This window comes from Sinocyclocheilus rhinocerous, unplaced genomic scaffold (genome assembly GCF_001515625.1).
Source record: "Sinocyclocheilus rhinocerous isolate Xijiao unplaced genomic scaffold, SAMN03320098_v1.1 scaffold853, whole genome shotgun sequence".
NCBI lineage: Eukaryota > Metazoa > Chordata > Actinopteri > Cypriniformes > Cyprinidae > Sinocyclocheilus > Sinocyclocheilus rhinocerous.
The window spans coordinates 575,255-596,202 of record NW_015627738.1 but is presented as its reverse complement, the minus strand read 5'-3'; the positions used below and the strand labels follow the sequence as shown (position 1 = coordinate 596,202).

The following is a 20,948-nucleotide window of genomic DNA, read 5'->3' as shown; positions in this document are numbered from 1 at the left end:
GTGATTGGTCAGTCCACCCGAGACACGCCCACTTTACATTGAATACATAGATTACGTTAGTAAATTATCTTCGTTTTATTTTTTACAGGGACCTCGAAACTTTTAAAGCCACACTCAAATATAATTTAATACAAGATTTGATTAAAAAAATCAATAAATATAATTGGGTTTTCTTTTTCTCCTAATATTATCAATAGCTTGAGAACTTAGCCTTTATTTCGGCTCTATTTATATGATGAATATTTTATTTCTTACTCAAAAGACAGAGATGATGTCTCTCAGTTAATAGTCTGGTAATGGACTTGATATACAGTGGGTATAGTAAATGACCACCCCCCTTTAAAATAATCACATTTTGTTGCTTTGTAGCCTGAAATGAAGACAGACAGTTTTTGTTTTATCCAGCTGTATTTACTCAGTGCAGCTTATAACATCCAAGTGAAAGATATAACACCAACATGTCAGAAAAATAAAAATTTTAAAAACAGAATCACTTGGAGTTGGAAAAAGGATCAGCCCTTGTGTCAGTATTTTGTTGAAGCACCTTTTGCTTTAATTACAGCCTTTAGTCTGCTGGGATTTGTCTCTACTAACTTTGTACATCTAGACTTTGCAATATTTGCCCGCTCTTCTTTGCAGAACTGCTCAAGTTCAGTTCAGTTTGATGGTGAGCATTTGTGGACTGCAGTCTTCAAGTCATTGCACAGATTTTCAGTGGAGTTTAAGTCTGCTCTGACGAGGCCATGCAAGGACATTCACCTTCTTCTCCTTCAACCACTGTGTGAAGGAGCTGTGTGCTTTGGGTCATTGTCATGTTGGAAGGTAATCCTTCTTTCTTCTAATTAGCATTATAATGTAAACCAGAGCAATAATGAATGCAAATGATCTTCTTTATGAATGACTGATGATAGTATTTTTGCCTCTCATCAGACATGCAGAAGACTCAGAGAGGCTGTTGTGCTCAGACCATTTATTTAGTCTAAAGTGAATCAATTCCATGTCTTCCACAAGGAGCCAGTGGAAATTTCCTCTGTTTGTCTTGTAATTAACTAGCACAAGTACTAGAATCTGGACATCTATTCTCATTAAAGGGTTTATTTATAAAGTGTTGAACTCAGTGAGCTCATGAACATGGACTGTGTGTCACCGTGACATGCTGGAAGACTCGTAGAGCTTGTTTCCAAAGGACTTTTCCCACACCTACATGACATTTAGCACCCAAACGGGCTTGCGGGAATATTCGTGAATCATATTCCTCGTTCTTTCCTCTCTCACTTGCAAAAGAGTAAAATTTTTAAAACAAATTTGAATCACCAACCCTACCCCTAAACCTACCCCTCACAGGAAACGTTCTGATTTTAGATTTAGAAACCTTCATTTTTAGATTTTCAAAAAACTTCATTCTGTATGATTTATAAGCTTTTGTACCCGTGGGGAACACAATTTAGGTCCCCACCGTGACACGAGTCCCCATGAGTCTGTGTGTAGTCAGGTTTAAGTCCCCACCAGGATATATAAACCAGTACACACATCACACACACACACACACACCACATTCATACTGTAAATATATATACAGTGTGTAAATATTTTAATGATTTCTAATTCTAATGTTTTGTCCATCTCTCAACAATCAGTGATTCCAGTCTTATGTCAGTGGCCACATGTCTTGTGCATATTGAATCAATGGTGTGTCTTTCACGGCATGAGCATTTGTGTGCAGCAGTCATGCAAGAAATATACATTTAATGTCTGCTTCAATAGCAGCACATGAAAGCAGCCCAGAACTCAAGGGACCTGCAGGCAATTATCTCACTTGTAGTATTCACTGCCCCTACAGTCACAACATTAGCTTTCATAAAAATGTCATGCCCTTGTGCTTTTGCATTTAGTAGCTGTTCTGTTTGGTTCAAACGCGCTGCAGAGAACAGTCACTCTTCTGAACAGGGAAGCATATGCGCTTTTCAAATCATATTTTGTGTAAATGGGTTTTGCTTTTGCAGTCAGGCAGAACACTGGACACTTGTCTGAACTGTTTTGTATCTCTCATTATTTCTCTACCTTTTCCCTATTTTACATTCATTTATTCCTTTGTGCAAAACATTTGAAATAAAATAGCCTAGTGCATGATGTCCACTAGTGTTACATCCACAGCACAGATACTATCCCACAATGAAATGCTTTTGACTTGATCTTATATTTCTAATGTGATGAATGAACTGGAACTAATTACAAATGTAAATCTCTTTTAAAATCATTATTTAATTGAATGCTAGTTAAGAAATTTTACTCAAAATATTTTTAAAGCAATTGTATGTATTTTTTTTTTTTTATCTTGGAATATCAGTTTCAAAATCATTCTAATGGTACACGGACTTCTAATAGAGCGAAAGGCTTCCGCTTCTTTCCAAACGTCTTTTCTGGAAGTTTGTTGAGCGGGTACGAAATTCCGCGAAAAAGCCGGATCGCTTTACGGCAGCAACAAATGCACAGTCAGGCCTCAGATGGTTGGTCTGAATCCTACCTGTCGCAAAACTGTGACTTCTCTTATAAAGCAGCATTTGTGTAGGTAAAAACTCTAAAAACAGATCCAAAAACGAATGCTTATTGGCAAACGATTGCCAAAATGCTGTCGATTCATTAAATGATAAGCTGTTTTCCCACAAAACCAGTTTATTCAGCGTAGTGACGCTTCTCATTGACGACAGTGGTATATTTACGGCAGTGAATTCCACTCACTTAACTGTAGAGGGCTCCAAAGTCGCAAAAATACATACAAAACTACATATATATATATATATCGCAACAAATAATAAAAGAAGATTGTTGATTTTAAGTAGGCTACAAAAAAAAACATAGGCTATTTGTAGCTTCACTAAGCTGAAGAAACTGCCTTTCTTTTTTCTTTTTTTAATAATGCATGCGTCAGAGCAATTCCTGGAGGGCCAGAGTTCTGCAGAGTTTTATTCCAACCCTGCTCCAACACGCATACCATGTAGTTTTCAAATAAGCCTGAAGGACTTGATTAGTTGGATCAGGTGTGTTTAATTAGGGTTGAATCTAAACTCTTCAGGGCTCCGGCTCTCCAGGAATTGAGTTTGACAATCCTGCATCAGAGGGTTAAACAGTCATGCTTCAACATAGGCACTTTTGAGCATTTTTTTCTCTGCTACTGAAAATGAGGTTTCCACTACTCCTCTCGTTTTATCATGACAGTTTAATTAGCCCAGAGCGGTTAAGCCGCCCAGTATCTCTGTCAGATGTCTGTTTGAAGATTTGGACTCTCTCCACTGGAACTAAAGACAGGGGCTTTTGTCATATTCCTGTGGCAGAGGGTTTTGCTTGTGCTCTGTTAATCTAGGAAATTCCCCATGTGCTGGAAGCAACAGCAATGGATTTTATGGAGCTCACAGATAGTGTTCAAGGAGGCTGTTTTTTTTTTTTCTCAGTGTTTTGCTTTTAACATAATACCCGGTTTAAATATGAATTGAGCATTAATACAATGTGTTTTAAACAGAACAGTAATAGTAATGCACAGTAACTCTAAAATATGCTGACACAATGCCTGCATCTGTCTTCAAAAAAAATATAGAAATGAGATGATTTCTTTGTGTTTCATAATTGTTTTACTGTTTAAATTTAGCAGAAAACCCAATAACAATTTCAGGTTTCCATTGTCATAAAAAGTCAACGTGTTAAACTGTATGTTTTTTCCTTGACAATAACGGTGGAAATTGTAATTATTATTATAAAAAATATTTAAAAAATAAATATGATAAAACATTTAATAATTGTGAATTTTATTTATTTATTTATTTTGTAGTTAAAAATGTTTGTGTGCAGAAATTGACTTTCATGATTAAAGCCACCTTGAGAAATATTCAGTGTTCATGAAAGGAAGATATTTCCTGGACAATAATGGTGGAAACATGTATTTTATTTATTTATTTATTTATCTGAAACCTTTAAAAATGTGTACAGAAAAACAAAAACAACCTTGTGAAATATTCAGTGTTTATAACTGTGTGGCAAATAAAGTGCATGTTTTTTCCTGGACAATAATGGTGATATTATTTATTTGTTTGTTTGTTTGTTTGTTTAGTCAAAAAACTTAGAGGTTTGTGTACAGTAATAATAATCAGAATATATAGAATCAAAATAATCAGAGTGAGAAATATTCATAAAATTATGCATTTACATTATCTTAAAATGAGTATATAAATACAGCTCTCTCTGTGTCTCTCTCTATACACACAAATATATTTTTTTAAATAATTTTTAATATACAAAATATACTTATATGGTATAATTATATTGTACAGTACACAATATATTTTTGTATATTTGTCAACACACGACTCTGATATTTCAGATTAATGCAGGATGTTTCCAGACATTTAACTGGTGTATTATTCATGAGCCCTTCAATCAATTTTAAGTAGCATCGACTCACACCACGTCCCGCCCCCCAATACAGGTATCACGGAAGTGACGTCACGGAGCACTGAAAGGGGGGGATGAAGCGTTTCAGAGAGCAAGATGGCAGCAAAATCCGATGGCGTGGGGGTCGTTACCGGTTTCGCCCAGCTGTACAAGCTGGACGAGGTGCTCGGCGACGAGGATGCGCTGGACAGCGCGGCCATACACATCTGCCACTGCTGCAGCTCGTCGTCGTGCTACTGGGGCTGCAGGAGCGCGTGTCTGCAGTCGCTGCTGGGCGACAGGGATGCTGGAGGATGGAGGCGGCCGCAGCCGCAGCAGCAGCGGGAGGAGCGCCTGTGGCTGGACTGCCTCTGGATCGTCCTCGCGCTGCTCGTCCTCTTCTGGGACGTCGGCACGGACTTGTGGCTGGCCTTGGACTACTACTCCAAACGGGACTATCTGTGGTTCGGGCTCACGCTGTTCTTCGTGCTGGTGCCGTCGGTGCTGGTCCAGATTCTAAGCTTCAGGTGGTTCGTCCAGGATTACACGGGCGGTGGTCTCGGGGCCATGGAGGGGCTCAGCCGAAAAGCTACGGCGGATCTGAGCTCGCGCATCTACGCTAGGGACAGGTGCTGTGTGATCTACATTTGGATCTGGCATGCTTGTGTGCACATCCTTCAGATGGGACAAGTGTGGAGGTAGGACGCGGAATGTCACATTAGGAGGATGCACATGATGTGCTTGTTTTGAATCCAGATGTATTGCACATTGAACATGTACACATAAACGTGCGATTGCATGCAGATGCATCATATCATTTCTTCTCTATCCGTCAAGCCAAGCAGTCTAGCTCAGTTGAAACACGGTGTTTTCGTTCTCTTGCTTTATGGCTCGTTCAGTGTCCTCCTCTAACCATCTGTGTAACGACGCCAAACAGTTAATTTCAGCAGAATGACGGGCTCACTTCGGGCTGGAGAGTGTGAAATCGATAGAGCTTGTAATTAATTTACTTGAATGACCTCTGCAAGAGGAAAACAAACTTCAGTCTGGTTGGGTTGGTTTTGCTGCATCCAGCTTGGGCTTGATCTTGTAGGATGTTGCTCTCACTTTCAGTCTTGTCTTCAGGATGTTGTCAATATTTCATGCTGATTGAGAAGCATGTGTGTTCTGGTGAGGGGTTGCACTGATGTGTCTCATCTGTTGAGAGGTTGTTTTTCAGCTCTCAAGTTGAATATGAGCAGGTAAGCTTGAAACAAGGCTTGGCATCACCAGGATTTGCATTCAGATGCTTTTATCCAAGTGCAGAATAACAAACCTGCCATCAAGACACAGCATGAGGAGGGGCGGATATTTGATGTTTTGTAAACCTATATTGGAACATTATTTACATTTTAATGTAAGACTTGTCTGATTATCTGAAAATAATTGAATACAGATTTTTTTCGTAAATTGTATTTGAGTAAATCTCACAAAAACATGATTTGCATAAAAATAACTTATTTTAGTATTATTACATATTTTTGTTTTGCATTTTGATGTTATATATAATCTTGAATTTTTCTTACTCCAATATGATAATTTTTCATTAAATTATTAATGAAAATGATTATACAGTCAATATAAAATAAATAAAATAATAAGTATTTTACAATTTTACTAATATATTCTAGTTTTTCTGCATTCAATTAATGAGAATTAAATTATTGTGGGATTTTGAGGAGGTAAAATGTGCTTAACTGACATGAAATGAATATCAGAATGTTAATAATAATAATAATAATAATAATAATAATAATAAGACTTATTTAATTAGACTTTTTGTTTTAGAAAAAATATTTTAATTTGTTTTAGGAGAATTTATAAAATGTATACAATTGTAAATGTTATAAATTCTTGTTTTTTTCTGCATTAAATTAAATAATGCAAATTAAATTATTGTAGGGATTCTGGGGGTAAAATGTGCTTAATTGTCACTAAATTAATAATAACTATAATAACAACTCTATGTATGTGTGTGTGTATGTGTTTTTTTTTCTTTTTTCTTTCTTTCTTTTTTTATGTGGAGCAAACATGTTGACTGATTTTGTGCAATTCATCTCATTTCCTTTTGCTTTATTTACTGCCATAGTTTAGTCTGTTGGTGAAATGGTACAGAATAACTCATATGAAGTTATATGTCATATGAAGTGGAACATTCTTTTTGAATAGCATTTTCATAGAAATAATTAGATTAATGAAGGATTCCAGGCTGCATGATTTTTCAGTCAATCCAGTTATCAGATTACAGCATTTCCAAGTAGTAAATCACAGTTTTGTGCTCCATTCTGTTCAGAATATACAAACGCCTGTGATTAGCTCCATACAGTGTTTCGTGAGAGTGTCCAGTGATATGTAAGAATAGCTTGTTGTTGATGTTTGGCTTCATCAGCGGGGCGACAGGAGATGTAGTCAGTGTCTGCAGGCCTGAATAAGACAATTAGTTGACTGTCACGCGGGTTAAGATCATCTGTCGGGCTCAGGGGTGACCAGAAGCTGACGGGCGCAGGCAGAGAATTTGTTCCCCGTCGGCGGCACTCACACTCTCTGGATGCACAGATGCTTCCCTTGGCAGAGATCTAACACTGATGAGGGCTGATTGCGGTGTTCAGAGTGTAAGACCCCAGCTTGACTCTGAGTTCTCACAGCGGGAGAATCCTTTCAGCCCTTCCATGCATTTAGTTTACACACGCAGATCATGTCCAGTTGTTATTCTGTTATGATGTTCTGATCGTTCGGACCTTTGGACCCTAAAGTTAACATACGACTAGAATTAATCAACAAAGAAATGAATTAATAGTTGCAAGATGGCGGTTTGTTAGTGTGTCAGTGTTTGTCTCTCATCTGCTATTTAATTTTTTAATATTCCATGTAATATTGTAATAATAATATTTAATATTCCATGCTTAATTCTATTTGGTTTTGTGTACATGTTATTTTTGGCTGCATATCTTGGCCAGAAAATTCCTGTAAAAGAGAGTTTTAATTTCAATGAGGATTTTTTGATTTTCCCTAGTTAAAAAACAACAAGAATAATAATTCAATTCAGTTCAATTCAAGTTTATTTGTATAGCGCTTTTCACGATACAAATCATTGCAAAGCAACTTTACAGTAAATTAAGTTTCTACAATATTTAGTGGTAGCTTATCAGTAATATAATATAATATAATATAATATAATAATATAATATAATAATAATAGTTTAAAAAAGAATAATAAAGTTTTGGTGTTTTCGTAGACAATTTAATTTGTGGTGCTTTGCACTGAAACATTTCTGTGAAACAATTTCCACTCAAAATGCTAGTAAATTTCACAAATAATTACAAAAAATAAATAAATAAAAATAAAAAATGCCACATAGCACATTGAATTGAATGTGACATTTTGAAGTGAAAAGACTGAAATAGTATTTTCTTGTAAAACATACTCCAACAGTCTTTGATTTATTTGTAACTTCGAAAAATCAATATATTTGAAGATACTGATTTTAACAAACCATCAACCCTAACTATTGAACTTGGGTCACAAGACAAAAATTTGTCTTGTTTTCCTGTACAAATATCTAAACAATATTAAATCAAGATACATTTACTTGACATGTAAAATTAAGTATTTTTTTCAAAAAATGTAAGTGAGTTTGTGCTTAAAACAAGAAAAAAAAAATTGGCATTAGAAAAAAAAATCAACTTTTAAAGAGAGAACTAGTTATTAAATTAAACTAGTATTTACCTTATTGGCAGATTTTGTTCTTGTTTTAAGGAAAAACGTACTTAATTTTGATAAGTTTTTCAGAAAACAAGACATAGTATCGCAAGTAATTTTGATTCTCAAGTAAATGAGAATATTTGTACTGGAAAACAAGAAAAAAAATCTTTTTTTTGCAGTGTGCGATTTTGTGCATGAATGGTTCCTCTAATATTTAGCTAGATATGGAGATTTTGCTTAAAGGGGTCATCGGATGCAAAATTCACTTTTCAAGTTGTTTGAACATAAATATGTGTTGGCAGTGTGTGTACACATCCATCCTATAATTATAAAAATCCACCCAGTGTTTTTAAAAAAAATCCCCTTTCTCAAATCAGGCTGTTCTGAGAGCCCTGTCAGAATGACGCAGTTCTGTACAGGCCCCTCCCACGATAGTTGATTGACAGTAGTGTTTCAGCACAGACTGGACTGGTGTCTTACCTTAGGCCCGATGAATGCGGCTAAAGTAAACAGTCTTTCTGAGAGCAGCTCGGAAGAGAGGGCAGAGCTCATTAACATTTAAAGCAACATGAACTATAATGGCTTGATAAAAACAGCTGATTTTGACAGGTTTAAAAAGGTGTTTTTTTACACTACCATTGAGAAATTTTTACCAAAGTATGTTATAGACTTTTAATTAAGACCCTAAAGAATCATATCAACTTGTGCAAAATGGGCATCCGATGACCCCTTTAAAATAAAAATGGGTGAAATCCCACAGACTTGTATTGAAGGAAAAAGCTGAGCCGTATCTAGACGACAATATCGCAAAGACTTGAGCATTGACTATAGGACCAGTAAGAAACCACCTACTGCAGCAACCTAATGTAATCCACCAATAGCAAGAAACACAAAAACCTAATTTGCATTCTAGCATCAGTCATTAACCCTCTGGGCAATGTCCTATTGAAGTGGGTGAGCTCGGGGTCCTTGCGGTCTTATGCAGACATGAACTCTGGTCCAGCAGCTGGTGTGGCTGTAGATGTTGGCACTGACACACTGACCTGAATTCTCCTGTATCTGTTCAGTGCACTTTCGGTCACCCCGAGCCCCAGAGCTCACAGCTTTCACCGGCCCGTTACTGGGCTTTTACTGCCTCCACTTAACCACAGCACGAGCGGCTCCTGGGACGAGACAGACGCAGCTGCACTGCACTACACACTTCACTGCTGCACGGATCCCTCTCACAAGCGGCTGCTTTCATGTTTTCTAGTCCACCCACTCATGCAACCTTTACCTTGTTTAATGTTCAGCACTTGTACATTATTTATTTTGCTTGAGCTCTTTCTGTAGAATGACATGAGAAATACAACAGAAGGTCTCTCCAGTACCAGTTGCTCATAGCGTGAGACTTATAGTTGATGTGTGTAAGGTTTTTGACGTTAAATTCTTTCTGCCATACAGTTTACAGTCATGCATCTTATCCAAAGCAACTTACAATAGAGGAAAATAAGCAACCTGTCACAGAGCCAAACAATATTCATAGTTTCATAGTGTACAATGCAGCTTTGTTAGAAAGATAGATTAAGAAACGATGAAGAATGAATATTAATGCATTTTTTTTTTCGAAATATGAACTATTCGTTTAATATTCAGTAATAGCTATTTTAGTGTCACTGATATACTATTGTAGTTTTTAATAATAGTTTTTTAAATAACTTCTCAGTTTTATTTGATGTTTTCCACTTTTATTTTAATTTTAAAGTTTTAGTAATTTTGTTGTGTTTTTTGTCATTTTTATTATTTTTTTATGTCTTTTTATAAACAAGTTACAAGTTAAACAAAACAAAAAAAAAATTCGCCAACTAACTGAAATAAATTATTTTATATTTTTATTTTTATTTCAGTTTCTGTTTCATTTAACATTTATTTCATTTCCCTGGAAAGTTATTAAAATATTGATTTCTATTTGAGTCAATTATTTATTTGAATCTGTTATCTGTTATTATTCAGCAGACAAGAATATGCATCAGGGTTTTTATAGTTAACAAAAATGAAAATGAAAACCATAAAAAAAGTGTTACTTGAAATAAACATAAACTGAAATAAAAAATAAATAAATAAACTTGTTGCCAAGGCAGCGTTTCTCATTTTAATTTAGTTTAATTTGGTGTACTAAAAAACTGAAAGAAAAATGAATAAACAACTATTTAGACTTTTTAAAAGCTATTTAAAAATTATAAAAAAAAAAAAAAAAATAGCAAAAACATAATAAAATTATTAAAATGTCAACTAAAATTAAAAGGAAAAATAGAAAGTTAGAAACTTAGTCTCAAAATATATAAAACAAACTATAGTATATTGATGACACTTAAAATAAATCCGGTATGAATGTAGAAATTCAGTTTGAAATTGTCAATATGCATGCACAGGGATATTTCTGACTGAATAATGTGTTGAGCTTCTAAACCTGAGTAGCTCTTACATCTACTTAACCACATAATCCTCCATCATCCATTTAACCTTTCAGATAACTGTGAGCCTTAACTATTGTTTCTTTTTATCGGGGAATTAGATTTATTGGACTTTCAGCGAAGATTGCAGCTATAGTTTCAGCCTTTGCATGTATGAGTGTTCGCGAGGATTATGATTGTTGAATTCATTCTGCTGCTGCGACCAAAAATATACAGAATAGAATACAGAAAATTGAAAATGGGATTTGCTGGATAGCGAATCACTTTCAGCGACTGACATTAGCTAGACTGAAAGTAGCCTACTTACTTTGAGAATCTACTGTTCTTTTGAAGAGGTCATATCATGCATTTTCTCTCTCTATATATTTATATATATGTCATAAATTGATATTTGTTGTAAATATTCCTGACAGGATTGTTACACTGAATGACATTTTAGTGGGTTTCTTCTGTAAATCAGGGGAAAATGTATGGTATTTATTTTTTGCTCAGAAAAACAAAAACAAAATTGCAATTAAATTAAACTGAAAACTTTTTACATTTTGGGGGGGGGAAAACAACAACAATTCAAAGCAGTATTACACTTATTGTTTTTATGCTTAAACCCTTTTTCGTCTTTGACCCATATATAAATATATATATGTTTTTGTGTGCAAACTTTCATAGTGCATCAAGATTTACCAGACCTTTAGATGTTTTCATGTTCGAGCCCCTTTAATAAATGCTCAGAAACATGTCTCAACAGCTGAAAAAGAGGTCTAAAAGCCTATTTCCTCAGATTGTATTGCTAACTGCTCAACAGTCTGTTCAGCTGTTAAACGTTTATGAGCTAAACCATGACTATTTCCTTATAAAAGATTCTGCTGTGAGAACCTGAGTTGCGCACAAACCCTCAGTGTTAAAGTTGTGTTCAATTATTGATTGCAGGCACAATCTGTGAAATTTTCAGGGTAAAAGCATAAAGCCTGTGAAATGAATCTATCCTCCCTGCGGGAGTTTCAGTAACAGCTCTCCAGAAGAGAAAAAGAGAGAGTTTGCAGTGTCTCAGCAGGTTCTTTCTCTTAGTCATGATGCACTTGCTAGAAATAGCACCTGAATATTAATCTAGGGGTCGAATGAAGGAGCAAACGTGACATTTTTTCGTCTTGTTTCACAAAAATCCAGACAATTTACTGTAGACATGCATATCTTAAAGGAATAGTTCACCCAAAAATAAAAATGTGCTGAACATGTATTCACCCTCAGGTCATCCAAGATGTAGATGAGTTTGTTTCTTCATCAGATTTGGAGAAATGTAGCATTGCATCACTTGCTCAGCAGTGGATCCTCTGCAGTGAATGGGTGCCGTCAGAATGAGAGTCCAAACAGCTGATAAAAACATCACAATAATCCACAAGTAATCCACACCACTCCAGTCCATCAGTTAACATCTTGTGAAGCAAAAAGCGGCATGTTTGTAAGAAAGAAATCCATCAAGGCGTCTTTAACTTCAAACTAAAATACAAGTCCACTATCCATAATATTCCGGTGTATGCCAGCATACATCATTGAAATTTTATTCAAAACGTATTATTATTATTATTATTTTAAAATTTGGATTGCGACATACCGTTTTAGAACTAAGAGACAAATTAAATTAATACCAAACAACAAAATTATCTTTAAATAATGTATAGCATATCATAACAGAATAAACTGTTTGCTGGAATACATTTGAAAGCATTTTCCGATTCTTGTGTTGAATTATGCAGGACTCTGCTGAAATCTGTCACCGTGCATTTGAATATATTTGCTGGTTTGCAGTCGTCACAGTGTTTGTTTAGAGTGTTATTCAGTGTTTTTCTAGCTGATATTTTATGCAAAATATGTAGGCCTAGAAAAAAATTCTTGTGTGTGCATTTTACATACAGTATCTGGGGCTGTTTTGTCACTTTCAGTGGTATTTTTGCACGATTTCTGACCCTCCTCACAGTGTTTGCTTTAGCTCTTTTTCATGGCTGTAGTATGATTTTGATACTATTTTCATATTGTGGTGTTGATAAATGTGTGAGGGATAATGTACAGTTATGGTAATAAATCTCATATCATCATGTAGGGGGTTGTTTTGTGATTAATGTGTGTGTGTATAATATTTGTATAACTAGAATAGAGTAGCACTCTCAGCGCTAGCACTCAGGTTCAGAATTATCTTCTCTTTCTGAACAGCACGTCCGTCCCTCTGCTTTACAAGTTTCTAATGTATGCCTTGTTTGGAGTCATTTTACCCATTTTCATTTGATGTCTGCTTGATCCCATAATTGTGTTGCAGTTTGGTTGTTTAGTGTTCCCCCTCACCCCATTCTCATTTCATGACTCCATTATGTTCTGTTTGTTTCGCTTTAGTTTTCCTGATGGACTGGTGATCTAGACAGAAGCAGTATGGTTTGGGACAGGGAGGTTTACTCGCTCACAGAGAGGAAAAAAGAAAGAGGCTTCTGGAACAGAGCGAGATGAGTGTAAGTCGTTTATGTTTTATTAAAGCAAAAACATCTTTCACGTTTCACCACCTCTAACAACTTGTTTTACTGTAAAAATTTACTTTGCGCTCTGGAAGTGCTCTAAAGTGAGACGGAAAGAGAAGAAATTTGGCGTATCACATGCATGCATAATGTTCCCAATTATTTTCCCATTGTCTCTCTCCATATGTTCGTTGGTATGATATGAAATAGTGGAAATCCTTTTTTTATAGTATTCCCCAGGAAGGATTTAGCAGGAAAACTCCAGGATTTCACCGATATATCACAGTTTTAGATAGAGAGCAAATCTCTGTAAATCTGTTTGTCTGTATTTATACTTTAGTCTATTGTTTTACATGAACCCATGTGCCGGTGTGTTTATTTTCATTCATAGTTTTTAGGTATCGGAATCGGTATCGGAGGCGAAAAAGGCGGATCGGAGCATCCCTAGTTTTGTTGCCTGTATCACGGAGACTGAGAGATTTTAGATCGATAGGTTGCATTAATACGGCACATCTATATTCTCTCCCTTCTAGAGCTCTTGCCGTTTCACTGTTTTTTTAGTGTTTCCTTATTATAATGACTTCATCTGAAGTTCTTAATATTCAGTTGTTGTTGTTTTTATTTTGAAAGAAGTTCATGATTTTATTCAGCATTTATTCAGATCAAAAGTGACCGTAAATAAGTTTGTAACGCTATAAAACATAAAAATATTTCTATTTCAAATGAAAATATCCTCTAAAATCATGGTTTCTTTTATTCAGCAAGAATCATTAAATTAATCAAAAGTGACAGCAAATACATTTATAATGTGAGAAAGCATTAAAATATTTCTACTTTATATAAAAACTGTTCAAAAAAACCCTCAAAAATGTTACTGTTTTCAACATTGATAATGATAAGAAATGTTTCTTGAGCAGCAAATTAGTATATTAGAATGATTTCTGAAGGATCATGTGACACTGAAGACTGGAGTAATGATGCTGAAAATTCAACTTTGCATCACATGAATAAATTACATTTTACAATGTATTCAGATAGAAAGCAGTTATTTGAATTTGTAAAATATTTCACAATATTACTGTATTTTTTATCAAATAAATACAGCCTTGTTGTGCATATGAGGCCTCTTTTCAAAATGTTGCTTCTAAAACATTTAACTGTATGTCACTGTACATCCTATGAATTTGTGGCTAAACTGATCAGCTTTCAAACAGAGTGATTTTAGTACATGCACTCCATGCTTTTAAGGCTGTATTGACTAACACGGGAAACAGCTTGGATGACATGAAACCCAACATTACTGTAACCCGCACCCATTCCCATCCCATTCGGGTCGATATCAGTGGCACAGCTGCGTACGGTGACTCATTCAGCTGGAAACATAAAGCAAATAAAAACCGTTCACTGAGTGTGGTACTATTAGAGAGAGCTGAGATATAACTCAGCTAGGTTAGACTCATGCCTGAAGCCTGCTGGATGGCAGAGGCTTTAATATCCCGGTTCAGGCAGTGCAGTATCCACTGTCTATATATCAACACAAAGAGGTTGTCTGTTTGTTTGCATACAGTCAATATTGGCCATTAATCATTATAGTGCATAAACGTCCTACAGTGACTGTAAATAAATGCAGTGTTAATATGTAAACTGTGAAATCGCTGAGATGCATATGTGATATACTGTGATGTCTCACTCCGTTTGTCTGTTTTCACAGCTTTACACAACAGTGTATGTGAGCGGTGCAGGGTTATTAAATAAAATAAAGCCATAAAAAACATTTTCTTGCTTGAAATAAAATATAAAAATGTATAATTATTTCAGCTAGTGGTCAAAGCTACATTTCTCTTTCATTTAGTTTGTTGAAATAAAAATGACAGAAACTAAAACTGAAATAAAAATTATTAAATACTATATAGACATATTAAAAAAAATAACTAAATGCAAACATGCAACAAAATTACTTAAACGTTAACTAAAATTAAAATGAAAACACAAAAAAACGAATTCAAAATATCACTGACAAAAAAAAAATCACTGGAGCGGCGATGCCTTCTTGTCACCTGTATATTGTTGCAATGTGAATATTGCCTAAATATTTGTTCTAAAATGGGTGTGTGGTATTTGGGTCCTCCAGGATCAGGATTGAGAAACACTGATGTAATAAGTCTGCCCTTGATGGGAACCTCCTGCTGCCATGTGCTCCAGCTCATTTTATAGACATAAATAATTCACACTCACGTCCAGAGTTGCTGTGGCTCAAGCAGCCTGTGAAAATGATGGCCACATACGATCGCTTCAATTTATTGCACATCTCTTCTAAATAAATGGCTACTTCAATGCTTTATTTATTTATTTATTTCCAAATATCATATTTTTGAGGACGCTTTGTAACTGTGTCCATCTCTGGTAAAATGCATTGATGGGAAGTCAGATGGTGATGCCAAGTGCGCAGTTGGAGAAATAGATGCTAAATTGCTAGTTCTTGGATGCAACACCACATATAATGTAGATTTATTGGACCTTAACCTGCATTAAATGCTGACCTGCAAATGTACATTAAGGTGACCAGATTTCTGAAATAGAAACCAGAGATTTCCTAGTTCAGTGGTCAAAATATAATTGAAAATAGTTTTAATGTAATTAACTAAAAATCGAACTATAAAAAAATAGTAAATAACCATTGCAAATAGCAAACAGTAACATAATTATGACTTTCCACAAATACATTACAAAAATAAAACAAATATGAGTACATAAGATAAATAAAACTGTATTTAACAAATATTTTCAGTTTTCTAATTGCATGAAATATTTTCATTTTCACATTGTGACTATTTTAATTACAACTTTTAACATTTTATTTTATGTTTGTGCTTTAAGAAATGGATCTTTATTATCTCTAAAATTAGGCTGATTAATTTACCTTTTAGGCTAATTTTGAGCACAAAGTATGTGCTTTCTGCAAATATAATTGAAAGTGTATTTAGTTTTTTTATTTTATATTATTATATCAAAGAGTACTTTCACCCTTGTGGTATAATTAAGATGTGTGTGGGAATTCCTTTATTGTGACGGCAGAACATCCAGGAACATTTAAAATTGTGTGCAAATAATGCTATTTATTGATATCAGACTGTTTTGTGCATTACGTTGTGTGTTTCTCTGGTTTCTGTGTAACATGGGATCACAACATTGAAATAAAAAAGACCACTGCATATGTTTTTCATATACAAAAAAACTGATTCTGTATACAAGAACATTACTCATTTTGTCCAGAGATGCATGTGTTTATTAGCTGTGCATCTTTTGATCTCTGAACAGGTATATCCGTACAATGTACCTGGGCATCCAGAGTCGACGGCAGAAGGAACACAGGCGGCGCTTCTACTGGGCGATGATGTACGAGTATGCTGACGTCAACATGCTCCGGCTGCTGGAGACGTTTCTAGAGAGTGCCCCCCAACTGGTGCTACAACTCTGTATAATGATCCAGAAGAACCGGGCCGAGACGCTGCAGTGTAAGTGTGAACCGTACGTTAGTGGAGTTCGTTCAGTCAACTACAGTTTTGAGCTTGCAATTGTAAACTTTAAGAATGCATGATAAATGCTAGCTAAACAGATCCCTCTGTCACATAGACGTCTATAGAGTGCGGCAGGCCAGGATTGAGTCCTGAAACCCAGAAACAAGCATTTTTGCACTTCCGATTCTGTCATCCCAAAGTCAATGGGCTTTTGGTTACACAAGCTCAAGATATCTTCATGTTATATTCTACAACATAATATGTAAGGTATAATGTACATCCAGCCAGTTGTTATCGCAGAATAACCCCCAACAGGGTGATCAGGACCCCTACGCAAAGCGAAGGGGTCTTGTATCACCCTGAAGGGGGTTTTTCTGTAATAACAACTGATATGTAAGGGATAATGTACATCCAGCCAGTTGTTATCGCAGAATAACCCCCAACAGGGTGATCAGGACCCCTACGCAAAGCGAAGGGGTCTTGTATCACCCTGAAGGGGGTTTTTCTGTAATAACAACTGGCTGGATGTACATTATCCCGCTTATTACACGGCTTCGCTTTGTGTAGGGGTCCTGATCACCCTGTCGGGGGTTATTCTGCGATAACAACTGGCTGGCCAGCCAGTTGTGTTATCGCAGAATAACCCCCGACAGGGTGATCAGGACCCCTACGCAAAGCGAAGGGGTCTTGTATCACCCTGAAGGGGGTTTTTCTGTAATAACAACTGGCTGGATGTACATTATCCCGCTTATTACACGGCTACATGCCTCATAAGTAAATAATTAGACACAAAATATTGATTCGAGTTGAAATATTTTAACGCAAAGCTTCCGTGAAGACAGCAGTTGCTAACAAAAGCGGTAAGTTCAAACTATACGGACATTCAAGGGATACGGTGCAGTCAAACCACTTATTACACAACATTTCAGCACATAAATAATTAAGGCGATAAAATATATTGATTTAAGACGAAAATGTTTTAAAATCTTTCAAGTTTGTTAGTTATCTTATAATCCATTACAGCAATTGTACGCATAATATTGAATTGAGTTTTAATATTTTATTAGCTAACCAAACGCAAAGCTTCCACGAAGAGAAAATGTTCCTAGCAAAGTACAGCCGACTTCAGTTACCCGGATGAGCCTGTGTTATTAATTTTTACCGGTTGTTATCGAGGGATAATATACCTCGGAATGTCGCGACTGACCAATCAGAATCAAGTATTCCACAGAGCTGTGTAATAAACACGGGTAGTACCCCACTAATACCCCAGGTCTTGGAGTTTCTACTAATGAGCTGATAAATCATTAGCTCATCCATGAACATGATTTCTGCCCGAGTCCCGTCGGATTGCATCGGCTGTGGAGATGAAGATGACAACTCCCATGATTCCACACTCAGTCACGGCGTCATCAAACTACGCCTTTGCTTCTTTGTTTATTTTGAATATGTGCCCTCCAGCGGCGAAAATTACATATTGTGCCTTTAATGAGGTGTGTTTGATTAGGGAGACACACAAAATGTGCAGTGGTGGGGTGGGGGACGTGGTTGAGAACTACTGGCCTATGATAAGTATACTGAAGAATGTCTCTCATCATGAACACCTCCACAGGTGTCTCCTCCGTTGCCTCCCTACTCTCGCTGGCCTGGGTCCTGGCTTCGTACCACAAGCTCCTGCGCGACTCCAGAGATGACAAAAAGAGCATGAGCTACAGAGGCGCGCTGATCCACATCTTCTGGAGGCTTTTCACCATATCCTCACGGGTGCTCTCCTTCGCACTCTTCGCTTCCATCTTCCACATCTACTTCGGCATCTTCGTGGTCGTGCACTGGTGCGCCATGGCCTTCTGGATCGTGCACGGCGGCACGGATTTTTGCATGTCCAAATGGGAAGAGGTGCTCTTCAACATGGTGGTGGGCATCGTCTACATCTTCTGCTGGTTCAACGTGAAGGAGGGCCGAACCCGGTACCGCATGGTGATCTACTACTTCGTGGTGCTTGCCGAGAATACGGTGCTTACTTGCCTGTGGTACGCCTACCGAGACCCGGTCACCACTGACTCCTATGCAGTGCTGGTGCTCTGCGGGGTTTACCTAACCTTCGCCTCAGGGGTGGTTTTCATGGGCATCTACTATGGGTTCCTTCATCCGATGGGACCTAAAATAAGGGTGCTAGCTAGCTCCTGTTGTGCCGAGCTTCTTTGGGGACTTCCGTTACCCCCGGAGGCCGAGCCCATGGCGCCCACCCCTAGACCGCGAGCGTCCCAACCCACTCCCTCCCGGGCTTCCATGGGGGCCTTTGGCCAGCAGGATGACACCACAGTGGACACCTGCCTGCCCGTGTTTCAGGTGCGCTCGCCCGAGCCCACCACTCCCTTGGGCCGCTACCGGCCGGAGGGACCACTGATCAAGATCGACATGCCCAGGAAACGCTACCCGGCCTGGGACGCGCACTTCGTGGACAGGCGCTTGCGAAGGACGATAAACATCCTGCAGTTCATCACGCCCGCCACCGTCGGGATCAGGTACAGGGACGGACCGCTGCTGTACGAGCTCCTGCAGTTCGAATCGTCCCTGTGACGTCCACGTTTGGTTTCAGATCTGCCACGTTCCGCAAAATGCATGCCATTTTGGTTTCCGTACAAATGAGTGTAAAAGAGTGTAAGCATCAAGCATTGCACATTTTTCTTTTACATCAAAAGCCTCCAGAAGATGTGTATATATTTTATATGTATATACTGTCTCTTTTTTACAATATCCGTTTAAAAATGTGTCCTCATGAAGGGATATGTATGCGTCATGGTGTTTACAGCCAGCAGAAACCATTACATTGGAAAAATGGAGATCGGTTGACCACATCAACACCGCCTTGTGTTCTTAACAACTTTTATTAATCTACACTAGCTGATCTTGATATTTCAGAGCTTGTTTTCACACTTGCGTTGATCGATATGCTCAAGTTGGGGTTTATATACAAAAAGCACCTGCTATAACCTAGATTTTCCACTTGTGATTTGCATTGACAATGCAATCAAAAAACACTTATTTTCAGTAAGAGTTGTCAATTTGAGTAGGAAGTTCTACTAGCAAACTACAGTAGAGCGATTTGGCGACCTCTAGTGAATTAATCGCTGTATGCGCCCCTTTACACTGACCTCTGTAGGCGAGAATCCACCTGCCAAGTGGCATTCATTGTCTGTTTGCCTTAAAATCTGTATTTAGTTTGTTAAAGTGTCTTGATTATTGTATTCTTCGGTTATTAAAGAAATACCTCATTGACTCCGTATAGCACAGTTCAAATCCATTAAACCCTTTGCACAATAAGCATGGTTAATATTGCACTGAGAATCATGTTGGATCTGTTTAGTGGGAATTTATATTAATAATTAAATAATAAAAGCACACAGCTCATGGATGGTTCTGAAGGAACAGCTTTGTAAAGAGAATAGCACATGAATTGATGATTAAAAAATAAAAAAAAAATAAAAAAATTTCCCTCAATTATTGGGATGCTTTTGTTTCATGGCTTTGTTCACACCGCAAGCCAAAATCGCTCATTCTAATTTTCTGCTTGTATTATTTATTTTTCTATTTTATTATAATTCTAACTTAATATTATAGTTTATAATTTAGTTTTATTATTTAACATTTGCTAACTATGTAATTTTAAATTATATAATAATGTTTTTATAACTTTCATTTCTAGAAATGATATATTTATTAGTATTTACCAAATATCTCTTTGGATTTGAGACTTTAGTCTTTGCAACTTTAGGGATCTTATCTATTCACGAACAGCTTGTAACACTCCAAAGAGAAAGGAAAACTTGAAATCGCATCATATGACCCCTTTAACATCATTCCACTGACCAAGTGTGAAAGTGTGCGGTTATGACAAATGTTGAGTTCGATTGTTCGACGCCAATGCGTTCACACATGAGTGGAAAACAAATCAGATTTAGCTCAGATTCAGCTGCGGTGTGAACATAGCGCGTGTTTTATCTCATCAGAAATAAGCACAGAAAACCCTCGACAAGGTGGCGTTGTATGACTGGTCCTCTCCATTATTTCAACCTCTTTTCGAGCATTTATACTGCATAGTGTGTATACAGTTACTACTCTCATCTGTTTGTCTAGTGTCGTCATCCAAAATTCCAAGTAATAAACTTGTGAGGTGCAGAAATGTGGCTGCGGTTCTCTGAGGAACCCTGGCCCACATATTTTTCCTATGTAATGACTTAATTGTCAGTTTTTTAACGTTTATTTTATTCTAAGGTGCAACAAGATGCTAAGCTAATGGCATTTGAAGTTATCT

General features: G+C 36.8%; 1 protein-coding gene across 1 annotated transcript; it reads left to right on the top strand.

Moving 5' to 3' along the window:
* The first annotated feature begins 4,539 nt into the window (after positions 1-4,539).
* LOC107734270 (XK-related protein 6-like) lies at positions 4,540-20,030 on the top strand. The gene is made up of 3 exons (XM_016546186.1): positions 4,540-5,120; positions 16,434-16,630; positions 18,246-20,030. The coding sequence occupies exons 1-3, from the start codon at positions 4,540-4,542 to the stop codon at positions 19,211-19,213; spliced, it is 1,746 nt and encodes a 581-aa protein (XP_016401672.1). The 3' UTR covers positions 19,214-20,030.
* Positions 20,031-20,948: the final 918 nt, after the last annotated feature.

Excerpts from the sequence above, each read along its gene's own strand:
- LOC107734270 (XM_016546186.1), top strand. The coding sequence starts at position 4,540 with ATGGCAGCAAAATCCGATGGCGTGGGGGTCGTTACCGGTTTCGCCCAG. Across the intron at positions 5,121-16,433 it reads CAGATGGGACAAGTGTGGAG|GTATATCCGTACAATGTACC; the intron begins GTAGGACGCGGA and ends ATCTCTGAACAG. Across the intron at positions 16,631-18,245 it reads CCGGGCCGAGACGCTGCAGT|GTGTCTCCTCCGTTGCCTCC; the intron begins GTAAGTGTGAAC and ends ACACCTCCACAG.